The sequence below is a fragment of the Notamacropus eugenii genome, chromosome 1 (assembly GCF_028372415.1).
Source record: "Notamacropus eugenii isolate mMacEug1 chromosome 1, mMacEug1.pri_v2, whole genome shotgun sequence".
Taxonomy (NCBI): domain Eukaryota; kingdom Metazoa; phylum Chordata; class Mammalia; order Diprotodontia; family Macropodidae; genus Notamacropus; species Notamacropus eugenii.
This window is the reverse complement of record NC_092872.1, coordinates 515,175,712-515,195,066: the sequence shown is the minus strand read 5'-3', so window position 1 is coordinate 515,195,066 and position 19,355 is coordinate 515,175,712. Positions and strand designations below refer to the sequence as shown.

Below are 19,355 nucleotides of genomic sequence, written 5' to 3'. Positions count from 1 at the left end.
TTTCCTATTTATCCTGTGCATAGCTTACTTTGTACGTACTTTTTTGTATGTTGACTCCCCTTATTAGGTCATAAGCTCCATAAAGGCAGGGACTGTCTTTTTGTTTCTTTTTATATCCCTAACGCTTAGCATATGATAGTTTATATCTCACAGTGCCTGGCACATAGTAGGTTATTAATAAATATTTATTTGTTTGTTTGTTGATTTGGTGATTCTCATTCTGTCTTTCTGTCTCTCTGCTCTCTCTGTCTTTCTCTCTCTTTTTCTCTCTCCCCACCCCCCCAGAACCCAGAAAACTCCAAAAGTTTCTCACATGATGACAAAGGAAACGAACATACTAAGACCCAAAACAGAATTAGGGTATCCATATTTTAAAACTGTGTCTTCACACTAGAATGTTACAGCTAGAAAGGAACTTCAGATGTCATCTAATCTAACTCCTTCACTTTACAGCTGAGGAACTCAGAAGACCCAGGAAAAGGACGTGTCCAACCCAAGGTCACACAGCTAGTGTCTTCTGACTCCAAGAGCATGCCCCATTTTTCACCTGCTACAACAGGCTTATATAGGACAAGTATGTTTTTTAAATAAATCATTTAATAAATTGTACACCGAAGCACAGTAAAAATACAAAGCACCAAGTCCCATTGTTCACAACTCCCAGATACATGCTCTTCTTACTTGATACGATTTTCTTACTTTAATACTTGAAAAGACCTGTGATTTTATAAGTGTAGAATTCTCTCACCCCTGATGCAGAATACGCAAATCATCCTCACACCAGTAGAGAATTTGTGACTCACTTGTGGCTAGTCCCCTGCTGATGAGATTTTCTGCACCTTCCTCACTTTTATAAGCTGGTTCTTGGACAAAAAATGGCCTAAATCCATCACCTAAATCATACTCAAAGCCTCTGCAGCTCGGTGGGACCTCTCTGAACCTAAACTCCAATTGGAAGAGCTCCTGGTCCTCTTCAAAAGATAAAGCTGCAGGGCACCTTAGCAGAGGAGATATGCCATGAGATGAGGTCTAAGTGGAAGCTCATTTTACTATCACATAGTACATTTCTTACTAGCTAAATAAAATATACACTTACTGTTCCTTTATAAGTAAAGCCAATGGTTTTCTGAAGCCTGTGCTACTTGCATTATAATGGTTCCACCTGATTTCAGAAGAGTAGTAGAAGTGTTTTGTTTAAAAGACATAGATCACAGATCACAAAATCATAGACCAAAGAGTAGAAAGGGAACCCCAAGATTAACTCATTCAACCCTCTCCTCTTCAGCTAAGGAAATTCACCTCCTTCAACATGTAGTTAAAATACTAACATAGCTTCCCAGAGCCTCCAAGACTGTGTATAATGTCTTAAAGCAAAGCAATGGCTCTCAAAATATGTCTTGAAAACCCAGGAGGCCTACTGCCTGGTCAAGTGTCTTATAGCATTTTCAAGTCAGAAGAGCCTCTGGGTCCAGACCTCAGGGTACAGAAGAGGATACTGATCCCTAAAGGGGTTTAGAAGGGAAGAGCTGGACCAGATAACCTCAGAAGCCCCTTCTAGATTTCACATTCTAGAATCTTCGGTAAAATATGCTCACTTAAGTTCACAGAGCCAATCTGACTACATAGCCACTGACTCAAACCAGGTCTCCTGACTTCCAGGACCCCTTAACATTTTCTACTTTATCATAATGTCTCCTTCATCCATAGCTACTAAGTGTGTCACTTAACTCTGATACCTAGCCCAGCAATAAGTACAGTGCCTTGATAAACAGTAGGAACTTTGCTGAATGAATAAATCAATTATAGTTGTTCAATTATTAATGCTTTATTTTCACCCATTGCAGATACTCTTCTGGGATTCTAGAAAAGTCTTTCCACAATAAATCACCAATTTTCCAAGGAAGAAACTCCAAAGTCGAGACCTTCATAAATATATGATAAAATGTTTGTTAGCAACTGCCAGCTAGGGTCACTACAAGATAAGTTATTCAGTAGAATTCTACCTTATACATGGATTACCATAGGGAAGTTGGAAAAGCACTTTCTGAGTAACCAAACCCAGAAGGGGCTTCAAATATGAAGTTGCCTCTAGAACCCCCAGTTAGAGAAAAAGAACCCAGTCCCAGATCAAGGGAAGAGATGAAGGAGCCAGAGACAAATAGATACATGAGTCTGAAGAGTTTGAGTTACCAAATACTAGACCTTCTAACTCATGTGCCTGACACTTCCCAGGGACTTCTGAAGCCTTCTGTTTTCAAGATCTAAAACTGCAGCATGATATGGTTACAGAGAATGCTGTACCTAGTCCAAAAGGCCAGAGTGAAATCCTGACTCAGACACTTTCTAGCTATGTGACTGTGGGCAAGTCAATTAACCTCCCTAAGCTTTGATTTCTTCATTTTTACAGTGAATATAATAATTACATACTTCACAAGTAATGCTGTGAGAAAAGGCATTTTGCATATGATCAAAGCACTACAAAAATGAGTTACTATTCTATTAGCCTGTACATTTCTTGAGGACAAGAGACTGGATTACGTTTTCATCTTTATTACCCAAACACCTAGCGAAGAACCTCACACAAAAGAGATACTTAATAAGTGTTTGTGGAACTTAACTGAGTAGTTTCTAGTCTTTTTTTAGTCTGTGGGCAGTCAAATTCGGAGGGCGCCTCAGGTCCCTGTTTCTAATCACTTGTTACTCTAATCTGAATTGTTCTATGTTCCCTACAAATATCCCACCAATCATCCTGGACTTCAAAGCTATTTCATTGCTCTGATCGTATGTCATCAACTACCTGGGAGACATCTCTGCCTAAATGTCCTAGAGGTACCTCAACACAGGATCACAGATTTAGAGCTGCAAGGGATCTTAATAATCATGTAGTCCAATTCCCCTCATTTTACATGTAACTAGTTATTCAGACAGGCTCCGACTGATTTTATTTCGATGTGTCTGGAACGACTTCCTCTGCCTGGGGGGAAATCAGTCCGAGGCACGTCCAAATAGAAATCAGTCCAAGCCCAATTACATACAGATGAGGAATTGAGACTCATATCTAAAGCAGAATTCACTGTCACAGAATACACACAACTCACTTAACCTCAGACCTAGTCCAGGTTTCTATTTTTCTTTTGAGGGCACCACCATCCATCTAGTCACCCCAGTTCACTGCCTCACAGTCATCCTCAAACTTTTCATTTTCATTCATTTCCTATGACTGAACAATTGCCAAGTCTTGTCAGTGCTACCTCTGCGCACTGATCTGGTCACCATTTAGTTCAGGGCCTTCCTACCTCTTGCATAGAGTATTGTAGCCTCAGAATGGCCCTCCCTCCTTCCAGTCTCAGTCTTCTCATATCTACCCTCCCTAGAGCTACCAAAATCATCTTCCTAAAGCACAGATCTACTCAAGAATCTTGGGTGACTAAAATAAAGTAGGAACTCCTCAGCTTAGCATTTAAATCTCTTTGAAGTCTGGCCTACTTTTTGAGACATTTCACAGTTTTCTTCACATAATCTCTTTTCCAAATAAAGTGACTTGTTTGCTGTTCTCTTCCCATTCCTTGAAATTGTACCTATTCAGTTCCTCCTCCTCTGTTCCTACAATATACAGATTCTGCCTCTTAGCATCCTTAGCTTTCTCCAAGACTCAACTCAGATAATATCCCCTACTAAAAGCATTTCCTGATCTTCTAGCTATCAGTGCAATCTCCCTGATCAAATTATATTGTACTTATTTATCCCTTTAAATGTTATGTTCTTTCCCCCTCCCTCCAGTATAAAATAAGCCCCTTGAGGACAAGAATTGTTTGGTAGGTCTTTTTTTTTTCATTTTGCCTTTGGGAAAATAAAAGTTTACTGAATGAATGGTTCAAACATAAGCTATTGATCACTATAGGTCACACCCCTAAAATGCTATCTTCTTCAAAGATCTAAATTCAGGATGATATGGTATATATAGTTTCTTATTTTTCTAATCAAACTATTTTTTGAAATATACAAATCTCATGGACTTTGAAATTTTTGCTTACTACCTCATTGAGATTTGTGGGAAAGGTTTTACTGATGTTCATAAAATGGCAATGCATTATATATCCTCATAGCATAAGATCACAGATTTGAGATGAGAAGGAACTTTAGAGATCATCTAATCCAATCCCCTTGTTTTAAAGATAAAGAAACAGAGACCCAGAGAAAGCAAATGGCTTGCTCTAGGTCACAGAAGTAGTCAAGATCAGAGTCAAAACTGGAACCCAAATTCTCCGGCTTTAAATCTAGCACTTTTTCCACTCTACTACAATCCTTTCCCTACTCTTTACCTAGAAATGTTGCATTCCTCACCTTCTACCCCCAACAGAAAATAAGCTACTTGAGGGAAGGGATGTTTTTTTTTCTTTTGTCTTTGTATCCTCAGAGCCAAGCATAATTTCTTGGTATATAGTCTGTTCTTAATAAATGTTTTCTAAATGAAATATCTTATTGATTGACAAGTAGGAATGGAAAGCAAGGATTACCCACTGAGAACTTCTGTCCTCGCCAGTGTTGTTTATAGATTGAAAAGGTCAATTTCTGCTTGAAATGGTGACTTCTACTTTATATGAACTTCTCCTGAAACTTGAATAATCAATCAGCTATGCACCTCCTCTACTTTATGCTCCCAGTTTTGCAATGAGGGAGCACCTGGAGAGTGGGACAGAAGAGATGGGAGCTAGAAATTGACCACCAGGTACTATTTGCCCCCAATAAGAACACACATCCAAATGAGCCTCCTATTTTAAATTTTAGAAGTGAAAGAACTTTCTGAACACTAATTTTAACTAGTTAATAAAGGGGGAAGGGATGAAACCTTCTCACAACCAATTACTCAAAGGCTTCTGTTTATTTTCAATATCACAGTATTGCCTAGTAAAACCAGAAAATCCCCTTGTCTGGTTTATTTCTGCCCTGTTTTATACATAATTTGAACTGAGTAGCAGACAGTCCAAAAGCTGAAATTCAGCAAATTGAAATCACTGCCAAATATATATGTGCTTTTTCTTACGAGATGAAAGTAGTTGGTTTTTACTAGTCTCAAACAGATTCTCATGTCATAAACCATGCAGGTGCAGCTCCATGACATAGGGTTTGGCCATGTGAAACCCACAATTCTTACCATGGCTTAAATCTAATTGATATTTTCAACATTTGTAATGAATCCACATAAAGGAGTTGTCCACATTTTCTCCATATGCCTGAACATCTGTTTAAGAGACTAAAATATCAAACCTATGAATGTGAACTCAAAGCAATGTAGGTCAGTAGAAAGACCACCAAACTTAAGCACCATGTCCCCCATTAGAGTCCTACTACCACTAACTGTGTGCCCTTGGTAAACTGCTTCCTCCTTGTGAGCCTCAGCTTCTCTTCTGCAAAACAAGGGTGGCAGTATTTGCATTGTCTAATTCACAAGGATATTATAAGGATTGGATAATATATGTATATAGTATAGTATACAGTAAATGATACATAGGGACAAGGATGGTATCTGTGATTTCATTAGTAGAAAAGTCCCAGGTAAGAAAATCAATGCAAAGCACGTTCCCTCCAACTTAAAGTCTCAAGGGAGTTCTCTAGAGTACCAAAAAGTTAAATAACTTGTCCAAGGTCATACCACCAGTATATGTGAGAAGTAGGACTTGAACCCAGGTCTTCTGGGCTCCTAGACCAAGTGACTATCCATTATACTACAGTGCCTCTCTAGATTTTAAACGGCACCTTAAAAATGTAAGTTATTGTTATTAGGCTTCATATTTATGAATATATTCCAGGATGAAATATAGTTTTCCTGATATTTTCATTTGATAATTCCAAAGATATATAATAATTGTACAGTAATTACAATGCATGGTTATACAATACATGGTAATTACAACTTTCTTAAAAGTCTTTTTATATGAGCAAATAGGAGGGGGAAAAAATCTAGGAGAAGTCCAACTCTGAGGATATTATGTGCAAGTATCTGATAATGACCATAAGCAACCAAGAAAACGAAATGACAATGGACTCATACATAACATTCTTAGTTGTGATATTATTAGAGCCCATAAAATAAAGAACTTAGGAAACATTAAAGCCTGATCTTGCAAAACTCCCTTTGAATAGAATGGCAGTTTTGTCCACATAAGGACTCCAGCATCCTGTTCCAAAAATAGAAAAAGGAAAGATTAGGGACATTATACTAAGTTACTTAAATCTACTCTTTTCTTTTTCATTTCTGCCTCTTACCTACTGACCAATACTAGACTAATAAAAATAATTGCCAGTCACATCCCCAAAGTTGGGACATTGTGTAGTTGAATCTTTTAAGAAAAAAAACTACCCAAATCCAACTGCTAAATGCATTCTCCCCAAATTTCTTCTCCTCTCCTACAGAACATTTTGCTTTCACGGGTTCACTCCAAATGCACTAAAAAGTAGAGTATTGCATCTCATTTTTTAAAAAGAAAATGATCTGCTTCTATCTAGCCTCTTATGATACTGCCAAAGGCTTTTAAAGCCACGTTGCATTTCCACAACCATAAATGTGAACAATACGACCTCTTGGCAGTTTCCTCCCAGGCTGGAAGAAGTTAAACCAAGGGCAAGATGCAACACACAAGTTCCCCAAGTCTGATGTCAACCGGGTATCTCAAACCCAGGGTGCACATCCAATTTAAGCTTGTAGCTTTCCTCGACTTGCTCTGCTAACTGTCTGAATCTTTTTCTTCATTCATCGATGTGATTACATATGGGACCATGTTTATTTTCCTTTATATTTCTATAATCACCTGGCACACTACGCCACACATAGGAGGCACTTAATCAAGGCTTATTGGAGCAGAAGCTCCAGTAAGCCCACCAAAGGCTACATCTTAGAACTTGAAGGGTTGGGAGCAATCAATCAACTAATAACCATATATTAAGCACCTTCTATGTGCCAAGCACTGTTCTAAGCAACGGAGATAACAAAAGAGGCAAAAGACAGTCCTTGCCTTCAAGGACATTACACTCTAATGGAAGGGGGACCTCTATCTATAGATGTGAAGGAAAAGAAGAAACAAGCATTTATTTATCAAGCACCTACTATATACTAGGCACTGTGCTAAGAGCTTTACTTAACTCAGTTTTTTCTCATGACAATCCTATAAAGTAGGTGCTATTGTTATTATTATCCCCATTTTACAGTTGAGGAAACTTGGACAGAGATCAGTTAGGTGATTTGCTCACGTTTACATAGCTAGTAAATGTCTGAGTCAGGATTCAGGGTGTTTTTATTCCAGTGCTCTATCCCCTGAGCCACCAACTGCTTCAAATGAACAACCCACACCCTAGCAGCAGGTTTGAGATCTCCAGACTAGTAGCTTAGATTTAATGTATAGCAGGCATTCTTAACTTTTTTTTTTTTGTATCATGGACCCCTTGGGCAATCTATTGAAACCTAAAGACAGCTTCTCTGAATAATATGTTTAAATGCATCAAATAAAATACTTACGATTACAAAGGAAATCAATTACATTCAAGTAGTTATCAAAGTATTTTTTTAAAAAGGACGCAGATCCCACGTTAAGAATCCTTGATCTCTACTGACATGAAGACACACCCTGGATTGTATGTGGTGATTCCTGGTTACCCAGAATAATCAGATAACCAGAATACTTCAACCCCTAAATATTATGGAGAAACAGGTGCTTACTATATGCATATGTGAACATTTAAAGAAATATCTGTGGTTAGGTGAGTGGAAGTAGAACTAGACAGATTTGGATAAGGAAGAGATGGAACCATACCTTAAAACTTAAAACACATGAAAATGTTGACTAAATGGTTGGCAAAACTTTACAAAACCTCAGCAAACATAATTATCTCTGCAGATTTGTGGCCAGAAAGAGAAATGCCATAAGAAGATCATTTCTAGTGCCATTTCTATTATATACAGTGATCTAAGATTTGCAAAGTACTATATCAATATTATCTCACTTTACCCTCACAACAATCCTGGAAGGTAGAGGCTGAAATTATTCCTCATTTAAAGCAGAGAAAGGTTAAGTTGCTTGTTCAGGGTCATAGAGGTAATAGGCATCTGAGGGTGGATTCAAACTCGGGTCTTCCTGATATCAGGTCCCATGCTCTATCCATTGTACCACCTAGCTCACAAGAGGAATTGTAAGCAGTAGTTCCAAACCCGTTAAGACTTGGTAACCAGATGCTAACCTCCACTGACCTAAAATTCCCTTTCCAGAAGAGTGATTATGATCACATTCTTGTACACAGCTGCTGTGAAGCAAAAGTGGGACATTCAGTATTCAGTCAAAGACACTGGGTAGAAGAAGGATGCAGACTCATACCTGGACCACAGGATGACCTCCTGTGGGAGCTTTAACGGCCCCTCGACTGCCCTCTGTCTCGTAGTGTGCCCGATGGTGGGGCTTTGGCTGCACCTCAATCCGAAGTTCATAAGACCCTGACTGATTGGAAAGGGGCCACTCAAGAGGTGGAAGAGATGCAGTCACCGGGATGCTGAAGGAAATGAAAAACAAGAGTATAAGAAACACACAGAATTCATGTAACTGTGCCCTTCCCTATCTAGATCCCAAATTATCCCATCCAGAACAAATGCATTTTTAAAAATCTGATGCATATGCCATTCACAATCATGGTATGTTTCAGAAGAGTGTAGAGGTATCCCATGTTGGTATTGATTTCAGTAGAATGCAAATTCCTCATCTACGGCAAACATTGCATGGTTTTTGTCTTTACTTCACCAGTGCATTACATGCTTCATAAATATTCGTTAAATTTATCTGAAAAATGAAACAGCTCAGTGCCTGTGTTCAAATGATATTCCATAATTATTGCGTACTTTATTGCTTTCTAAACTTTAAAGTGCTATAAAAATGTCAGTTATTTGCTAATGGAATTATTTGTGGATGCTTTTGATGCTCAGACTTGATTATAAACTCATTGGTGGCAGAGGGCATTTCTCTTCTGTACCCCATGGAGCCTGGCACAGTGGTAGATATTTATTAGCTATTCAATTCACTTAGATTATTGCATTTTACAACTCAAAGAGGACTTAGAGATCATTTCATCATGCAGATTGGAAACAGTCAGAGAAAGGTTAAATAAATCTGCCCAGGGTTGCAGAGGTGAGTTAGTGACAGGCAAAGTTGGATTAAGAATCCATTTCTCCTGAGTGCTATCCCACTATCTTATGAATCAGCAAATGCCAGATATGTCTTCCACTTTCAGATCTCTTACTACATAAGTGACTTTGGGCAAGTCACTTAACCTTCTTTTTTGTAAAATGAAGGACTTTTACTATTTTATCTTTAAAGGTCCCTCCCAGTTCTAAATCCTATGGTCCCATAGCATTTCCGGGGAGTGAATACAAGATAATGCACAACATACAGAATAATATATTCAGAACAGGCTATTTTAATGCTATATAACTATTTAAAATGGAAAACCTCTGACCTAATTATAGCTCCTATTAACTGTAGGGCTTACAGGTTTACAAACCACTTTCCTTATCACTGTGAAGGAAATAGTGCAAGTATTATACCCATTTTAACATGTGAAGAAATAGAGGCAGAAGGAAGTAAAGTCCTCAGTTCTTCTTAATTGTACTCGATAGCACTGTGCCTTGTATGCAGTTCAGAGTTTATTTCTACCTACCTTGTTTACAGTATGCTTCTGATCTCAGGCACCTGATCAAAATAACACTGGGATTGAATGTCCTTTTTTCTTTCTTTCTAGGCCTGCATTTTCCCTCCAAGGTTTTCGTTGCTGTTCATTTTTTAGACAAATGAATCACTTTAAACTGCAGCCCAAGGAAGAATAGATTACAAGGTATGGCCATAGATAACCACACTAGTAAATCAAAGATCTTAAGGGTACAGATCTACTCAGTATCATTTAGTTTGGCTCGGGAGGGAGCCATTTGTTACTAAAACACAACACTGTTAATTGGGTCAGACTGACCTTTCGCTTGAACCCCAGGCATTTGTCATACATAATTCATAATGGCAAAGATCCTCTTAAGATTGTGTTCTCATGACACTTTCCCCTATAGCAATCTACTTGTCTTCCCAGCTTACTAGAAAACCCATTTTAATACCTCATCAAATACCATTACTTCAGCAAATGCAATCCATTAGATAGAAATGTGTCTAATTCATTATATAAAAATCAAAAAGCACTTTGCATCTCCTCTGTGTATTTCATATGTCCTATCTCCTATTACAGCTGTTTGTATGTGCATTGGATCACCATTAGACCATAAATTTTATGAAGGGTAGAGCAGTGTCTTATTTCATTTGATTGTAACTACTGTGCCTAGCACAGTGTTCTACAGGTAGCAGTGCTTAATAAATATTTATCGAACTTGAGTAAGCACTGAAAACTGAAGACTTAAAACTAATCAACATGCAGCGCCATGTTAAAATCACACAACTCACCTGCAGATGGGAATGGCAGGAACCAGTTGCTTTGGCCAAGTTGGGGGCACCAATAAAATCGATTCGGGAGCTGAGTTTCTCCTCTCCTCCTGCTCACAAGGGCCAAGATAATCTACATTCGGATAGATGGTATGCCGTGGCATGCTGGCTTTTTGGGAAGGAACTGGAGATGGGTCAGGGCTGGTTTTCCACATCTTGGAGGGGATGCCACAAGGGGAATCTGTGGTGAGGTTGCTCATGGTGTCCATAAGAATGGTTGAGTCGGGCAACTGGGTGCAAGTGACGGAAAGTCCGTCTTCCCTCAGCGAGACGTTGGGCGAGGCTTGTGGAGAGGGGGTCCTAGACTGGTGTGGAGAGGCCGAGGGGAGCTGAGTAGTGAAGAGCTCAGCACAAGAGTACCTTCGCTTCGCACCGGGTGATGAAGACCTGGAGTTGGGACGGGGCGAGGGTGAGTGTCGTCCCAAGTAGGTTTCCTCTGTGATGCTTGTTCGTGGTGACATTATTGGAGAGGTTCTAGGAGAATAATGAGTATGGATGTTTTGTAATTGCGGACAAAGGTCGTCACTAGGGCCATTATTAGGCGAGACACACGGTGATGTGTAGGGAGAGAAATTGGTCTCTGAAATGAAACTTGCAGACGAGCCGCTACTAGCGGGGCTCAAGCAAGGCGGATCCCGGTAGCCCTCAAAGCCAGGGACCGGCAGAGTAAACCTTGGGCTAGCAGTGGCGGAGGTGGGCAGATGCTCTACCAAAAGATCTGTGTCTCTGACGCGGTAGGACCCACCCGACTGTATCAGTTCATGGGATGGAGTGATCTCGATCCTAGGACTCAAAGCCGAGCCCCCTACAGGCTTTGCAGGGTCTAGGTAGCATTTTGACCCTATGCTATCTGGCTGTCCGTGTTTGCCCATGGGATTTGCAGAGTTAATAGAAGGGGGGGTGTATGGCTTGAGGCCATAATCCAGGACATCATCAGGACATCCAGAGTGTGGAGTCGGTTCTTCTGGAAAAAGAAGGGTCTCTTTTAAGGCTATAAAATAGTACTATTGAAGCTGAGCAATCATGGGTTGTTTTTTTTTTTTTTTAATTTTTAAAAAACAAAACACCAAAGCCCAAACTAAAACCTCAGTTCATGACTTAATGGACAGGTAGAAAGCATGAGGCAAGCAGCTTCACGCCAGATTCAATGAGAACGGAGAGGAGAGTTTAACCCATTTTAGTATGTTCTATATGCGGCTAAATCAATGGAATCTCACAGTCAGCACCTGTCATGTCAGAGCTGGACTGGATGTCAGGGATCTTCTAGTTCACCATATTCGCCTTACAGAAGACGATGCTGAGGCCCAGAGAGGGCAGATGACTTGGTCACTCAGCAGACAGGGAACTAACAGCCATACTTTCTGCAACTCAAACCAGTGTGCCTCCTTCCACGATGTACCACTTTTCCTTAGGTGGGCTTTGAAAGTGAGCAGGAAGAGAGGCATTCCCAGACTAGGGGAACACAGCATGAGCTGAGATGCAGATAGTACAACTGGAACTCACTTTAGGATCCTTGACTGATTTGGTCCCAGTACAACCCCCAGCCCCATCTCAGGGTCTACAAACAATGATAATAACCATATTAATAACTCATATTTCTTAAGAGCACTTTAGAGTTTATAAGCATTTGACTCAAGACAATCCTATGAAGTAGATTGTCTGAGAGAAGACTGTCATCCCAGTTTTTCAGTGGAAGAGAAGAAGGAATCAGAAAGTGTTAAGTTACTTGTAAAGGTTTTACAATGTGTTAGTGGCAGAACAGAAAAGCCCCAGGGCACCAAAATCTCGGTTTATAGCCCCCCCCCCCCCAAGAGGAGAGGTCACTGTAGCATAAATTCTCCCAGGGGCATGACTCTAACACCAGTAAAGGGCTCCTCCACCAGTACTCCTCCTCTCACAGGGTCCTCCAAAAGCATTCAAAGTAGTTTAGTTCCATTGGTTGATGTTGTATGTGTTGTACCTTAGATTCCCTACTAGACTATAAATCCCTGGAAGATTTGGATTGGGTGTCCTTAGTATCCTATCTTCCAGAGATGTACAAGGCTTTGTATATATAGAATACTCAACAAATAACTTCTGAATAGCTGAGCTAGCAAAATTCAAGGACTCATGATGCTGGCGAACCAAAATCTCAGATTCTCCAAGACAGTTCCAATTACAAGAAAAGAAAACTTAAAAAATATATTCACAAATAGGCCACAGAGAGTAGATCTGTGATTTTACTGACATAGGGAACTCCCAGGTAAGGAACCTCCCTCAATCTAGATAAGTCAGCACTTTCTCCACAAGTCATAGTCTTAGAGACTTGCCTAAAACACAGAGTTTAAGAGACTTGAGCCCAAGGTCACCCAGCCCTTGTGTGAGTCGGAGGCAAGACTTGAACCCAGATCGTCCTGGTTTCTAGGCCAGCTCTCCTTTGTGCTACATTGCCTATCTTTAGTAAGACTTTGAAATAAAAAGGAATAATGCATCAAAACCATATTTCCCAATCTGGGGTTTGGAAAACCAGTCACTGTTCATCGTAGTCACTCACTCGGGAGGCTTGCATGTACAACTTGCTTTTAGTACAAAGGTGCATTTGTAATAGACAATCCTTCCTACAGAGGAATCTCTAACCACTTTGGGATCTTTCTTAGGCTATAAAGAGAGCTCTCTCTCTATAGAAGGGCCAAACTATATCCACCCTGGATTAGCCCTGGGGGTACCATTTAGAAGATTCATTCTCAGAAAGTACCTAGCTATTTCTCCAGAGAAAGGCCTGAGTGAAATGACTGGCCCCTTCTCTACTCCCAACTTGGAACAAATCAAAACATATTATTATTATATTAAATCCAGAAGTCAGGGTGCCGTTTATCTGGCTACTGTGTTGAGTTCAAGAACAAGGTTAATTTCAAACTTCTTAAAAAGAAAATAGAAGGCAAGCCTGACTGGCAATTATTAGTTCTAACTTTTGAATCAAGTTAGAAGATCAAAGTCAAATTTAAGTTTACAACATTCTTAGAATGTACTGCCCAGCTAAAACCAATTAAATAATACCCTAGATGTGGGTAATTTGGCCTTATCAAAAAAAATTTGGTCAGCCTTATCATGAACACACCTTCCATGCTAAGAAGCAAAATAACTGAACTACTTTTCATTAGCTATAGCATTACTGCAATCATGAAGTGAGAAAAAAAAGTCCTCATTTACTAAACAAAATTATTCAAATATTGACATTTTTCTCTAATTCAAGAACCACTTTTTGGTTTTTGTTTAAATTTTTGGATGAACCTAGAAGCAGGAGGGAAGATGACATTTTACTTTAAAATCATTTAATTCTTGACCCCTTGAGCATTTGACAGTAAATACCATATGTAAGTAGTGTATTGATGAAATGCTTCCTTAACTAGTGAGAGTTTGGCTCTAATTTCATTTTAACAATAGTTGTGCTCTCCCAGAGACTACATCTACATTCACATCAGATATGTCAGCTGCAGCTTAAAATTACAGTTTCCAAGGCATGCAGGGGAAGGAGATTCAATAATCTTGAAGAATGACAAAAACAGAACTAGAATTTAGATCCAATCAAGTCACAATGCAGCCTCAAGATTCTAATGGCACAAGACTCTCATGATTAGTTATTTTCCTAATGATAATAGTAATTTGTATTTTTATAGCACTTTAAATTTTGCAAAATCCTTTACATGTTATCTCATTTGATCCTCACTACAATCCTGTGATGTAGGTGTTATTATTATACCCATTTTGAGATGAGGAAACTGAGGTTTGAGAGGGTTACATGATTTGTCCAGGGTCACATAGCTAGTAAGTGTCTAAGGAAGGATTTGACTCAGGACTTCCTGACTCCAAGGCCAGAATTCTGTCCACTAATCCCTCCTTCCAATAATGGTGGCAGAGGATGTAAGCACCAAAAATAAAGTGGAAATGAAGGGTCTTTGTCAAAAATAAATTTGGTAAGTGTCCCCCATCATGCTCCTATCATCTTAGAAATACTCATCACCAGCAGCTCTCCAATTTTACGGCAAAAGTCTATATAACAAGTCTACCCATGAATATATACTAAACCTTAGAATCTCAAAATTTCAGCATTAGAAGGGACTTCTGAGGTCAGCTAGCCAATCAGTCCCTATACAAGAATCTCCTCTGCGCAAAAGGTTTTCATTCATCCTTGGCTTAAAGACTTCCACCTCCCAAGGCAGCCCATTTCACTTTGGGACAGCTCTGGAAGGAAGGTTTTGGTTACTTTTTATCTGTAAAATTGGAATAATGACATTAGGGCCTGCCTCACTGGGTGTTATATAATTCTAGTTATTATTAATATTAATTATTATTATATTTTATACGAAGCCTCAATTAGTTTCACTACAACTTTGACTTATTGTTCCTAGTTCTTCTCTCAAGCACCAAAAGCGGGATCTGATCCCTTTTCACAAATCCCCCCCAAAATTAAAGGAAAGTAACCCAGTCCTCATGAAGTTTTCTCTTCTCCAGGCCAAATATCCCTGGCTCCTTTAGTCACTCCTCATATGGTATAAAGGGCTGGGTTTGGAGTCAGGGAGGCTTGACTTCGAATCCTGCTTCACACACTACTTTCTTGTTAGATGTCCATGGGCAAATCATGCACTTTCCCTTGGCTTCAGTTCCTCATCTGGAAAATGTGGGATTTAGCCTGGGTGGACTCTAAGGTGCCTCCTAGCTCTCAATCTATGATGATCACCTCACCAGATCTACGTTCCTCCCATGCAAGAATTATTTCAGTCATTTTATTTCTACTCTAGTGCTTGGCACATTATAGGTATTTATTAAATACATATTAATTGATTAAGAATTAGAGAATTAAGAATTATATCTGATGCATGAATAATCTCTAAAATATCCCTTACAAGTGGAAATTTAGGCTCTCCTTAAATACCTCTGGTGATAGAATAACCATTGCATTTTAAAGCATCACATCCCATTGTGGGGCAGCTCTAATTGTTAAGAAAGTCAAAAAGGTAGGAGAGACAACCAAAATCCACTTCCCCATGATTTTCAAATAGTGATCTTAGTTCTGCCTTCTGGACATGCAATGAATAACTCATCTGTCTTCCCCTATGACTGCTCTTCAGATATTTTAAGATATAGTCTCATCTTTAAGTTCAACTTCCACAATTCCTTCAATGAACCTTCAAATGATGTGGTAGGAAACCCCCTTGCAATGCTAGTTACCCTCTTCTGGACTCTTCAGATTACCTATTTTCCTCCTAAAATGTGATACCCACAGCTGAACACAAGTCTGGTCAGATGAAACCTGAGCACTCTCCCTGGAGATTATCATATCAGGATATGACAAAGTTGCAAATATGACCACCCCTAGGTTGATTCCTAGATTAAAACCTTACTCATTGGTCCTGGCAGATCTATGACTTAGTGCAGTGGGATAGGAAGAAAGAAATTTAAAAGGAAAATTTTATCCTTCCTTGAAATATACCCTATAAGGACATTTCATATACAAGTATCCCCACCCCCCTTCAAAAAAAAAAAAAAAGGAAGAATGCTGACAAAAATAAAATGGCTTGGTCAGCATTTTGGTGCTCTCTTTGTCTTTTTTGAGAGGGTGGACTCTCAGTAAAATTGTTAAGTCAGCAAAGTGGGTCTCTTTCCTCACCTCCTAGCCCCACTTCCAAGACCTATCCATTCAGCTTTGCATTTGTCCTGTTACAGAAAAAAAAAGGGGGGGGGTGGCTCTGATAGATTAATTCACAGTCAAGTATTGCAATTTGCTGCTGGGATATTTGAATTTGGAAAGAATAGGATTAGAAATAGCAGTGCCTTAACCCAAAGGGAGAACTCTGTGATATAGCAGAAAGAGTGCTTGGCTTGGAGCTAGAAGCTTTGGGTTCAAAAATCTGATTCTACCATTTAATAGATGTGGGACCATGGACAAGTCATTTACCATTTCTGAGCTTGTCTCCTCATCAGTAAAATGCAATCATAACACTGTAGCACCTGTTCACCTGGGTGCTTCACAGTCCTTCAAGAGATAGAGACTAGTTATTCTGGTCATTATGGTAGCATTTCAAGGACTGTGGCACCTAGGTCTGAGGGAACCACTAAGATTACATATCCTGCTTACACGCAAGATTGACTCAAATTAATAAAACTGATGTCTTTTTAAAAAAATAAATTAATTCCCCTCCTGCCAACAAAGTTAAAACACTGAAATCTTTTGTCAAAAGTACAGCATGAGGGAATGTAGACTTCCCTGGCACTTTTCTGCTGCCACATGTCTCAGCCTTGTCACTTACTCTCTGCTGACATGCTGCCAAGTCTGAAGTGGAACTTGACGGCTGGTCTGTGCCAACACAGTCACCCAACAGGTCTTTTAGGGCAGGCAGTAAGAGAATAACTTCTCCATCTGTGACTTTGGGGAAGTAGAATGGAGTTCCTGAAATGGAAACCCAGCCAGGGAACCTGTATTAAATGTTCATTTAATCTTTTTTTTCTTTTCTGGTGCCATAAGATGTTTAATGACTTCAGGGTGTGGGGGCTATGCTTTCACTTATGTACCAGTGTGAGGACTCTGCTCCATGTCTGTGCAGAAAGAAGGGTACCACTTGATAAAGAATCAAGCTCCTTCTACATCCTGGATTATGCCCATCCAAGTCCTGAGGTGGTCTGACCCTACTTGCTTGATGAGATCACATCCCAAGGTGTACGGAGTCTCAGGCTCTGGGTTTGAGACATCACAGTCTGTTGCTATGGAAACGATTATGATGCCACAAACGCAGCATTGTAGCTTCAGGGCAGAAAGAAACAGGAGAAGATGGAGGGTGCCTTCGGCACCAATATGTCTCGTAATTTCCTGAGCAAACAGGCTAAGAGGAATCACAAAAAAATTGAGGAAGGCAAATGGATTTTTCATCTGGTCTATTCATTTTCCCCATGTGAAAGGCCCCCTTTTAAAAGACTGCCAGTTGCCTTCAAATAACAAACTTTAAATTCACTGCATCTCCTAAACGTACTCCCACTGAAACTGTAATGGGGTTTTTAATGATCAATGAGGCCTGCCAGATACACACCCAGCCTCTATGGTAGGCTATTGTAATATATCATGTAAATACACAAATACATGGGGGTCGGGGGAAGGTAGTATGATGCAATGGATAGAGAGGTAGTCTCATCAAATGAGATATTTGTAAAGTGCTTAGCACAGCGTCTAGAACATAGTAGGTGCTTAATAAATGTTTGTTCCCTCCCAAAGTCAAAAAGAAATTATTTCAAATCCCATCTCTGAAATACACTGGCTATGTGAGCCTGGCCACATTGCTTACCCTTTCACTGCAACACTCTAATACTATAAATTGCAAAGAAGTTGCCAATTTTCATTGATAAATCAAATCCCTTATGTAAGAATTCTCTTTACTAATAAAATCCTAAGTCCAATCCCAATATCTATCATATTGAGATAAAGATAGACAGACAGAGACAGAAGAGAGAGAAAAAAAGAATCATCCAGATAAAACCAAAACCTAAAGTGAATATTCTATAATTATGCAACTTATTTCTTTAATCTGAAGTTACTATGGAGATATTCTTTAATATCTGCTATCTTTCTCTACCAATTCCCATCCCCCTATTTTAAAAGCTCTATGGAATTTAAAAGATTCAGGTGCAGATAATGAGTGTTATAATTTTTAGGCATTTCTTCAAAAGGCCAAATAACTTGGGCCATGAGAGTGCCTGCAAATAATGCACATGTTGGTTTGTGCTGGAAAGCTGGCATGACTGAAATGGTAGTTTTTAACACACACACACACACACACACACACACACGCTCTGGAGCAACTATTTTTGGAGGAAAGCATTTCGTAGACTCAGCAAACAAAATCAAACTAGTAAAAGACCAAGTTTTATGAACTTGAATAGAAGGAAGCACTGCTTGTTGTTTTTAGTTATACTACAGGGAAGTTGTCATTTTTTAAAAATCTGTCTACATAATAATAGCGAACATTTCTATAGCAGCTCAAAGTTTGTAAAGCACTTTATTATATTCACTCATTTGAGCCTCACAATAACGCTGTGAGCAGGTAAGGTAGATGCCTTTATTACTCCTATTTTAAAGATAAGGAAACAGGCTGGGAGGAGTTAATTGACTTGCCCAGAGTCATACAACTAGCAAGTGTCTGAAACAGGATTTCAAACTCAGGTCTTCCTAATTCAAATCCAGCACATTTTATACTTCAGTGGTGCCAAACTCAAATAGAAACTTATGCTTGCCAGTCACAAACTGACTTACGAAACCATAAATTAACATTATCTTTGTTGTATTTTTATCATTTTTTAAAAACATTTCCCAATTACGTTTTAATCTGATTCAGGCCATAGGAGTTTTGCAGGTGAATTCACTCATTTCAGTCATGTAGGACTCTTTGATATCCCATTTGGAGTTTTCTTGGCAAAGATACTAGAATGGTTTGCCATTTCCTTCTCCAGCTCATTTTACAGATGAGGAAACTGAGGTAAACAGCGATAAGCAACTTGTCTAGAGTCACACAGTAAGTGTCTGAGGCTGGATTTGAACTCAGTCTTCCTGAGTCCAGGCCTGCTGCTCTATCCATTGCACCACCTAGCTAACCATACCTCCTACCTGTCTATTTTGAGTCCAATCTCAAAGAAATTTTTTATTCCTCTTATACACACATCTTCATCTCATTTATGTTATATTTGGGTATATAGCTTCAACTCACTACCACCACTAGACTGTAACCAAATTGTGAAGAGGGACTACATCTTATTTATTTCTGCACTTTCCAAGCACTCAGTATAGGGTCTTACACGTAGTAGATGATTAATAAA

General features: G+C 39.3%; 1 protein-coding gene across 7 annotated transcripts in view; it reads right to left on the bottom strand.

Moving 5' to 3' along the window:
* NFATC2 (nuclear factor of activated T cells 2) overlaps nt 1-19,355 on the bottom strand; it is a 190,241-nt gene that overhangs the window by 145,938 nt on the left and 24,948 nt on the right. For 5 of the 7 annotated variants that reach the window (XM_072633546.1, XM_072633543.1, XM_072633542.1 and 2 more), the window contains exons 2-3: nt 10,479-11,481; nt 8,367-8,538 (exon numbers count right to left, since the gene is read on the bottom strand). In XM_072633546.1, the coding sequence (XP_072489647.1) occupies nt 8,367-8,538; nt 10,479-11,481 (1,175 nt within the window). The remainder of the gene's footprint in view (nt 1-8,366; nt 8,539-10,478; nt 11,482-19,355) is intronic. The other 2 variants (XM_072633547.1, XM_072633548.1) reach the window with 1 other exon arrangement.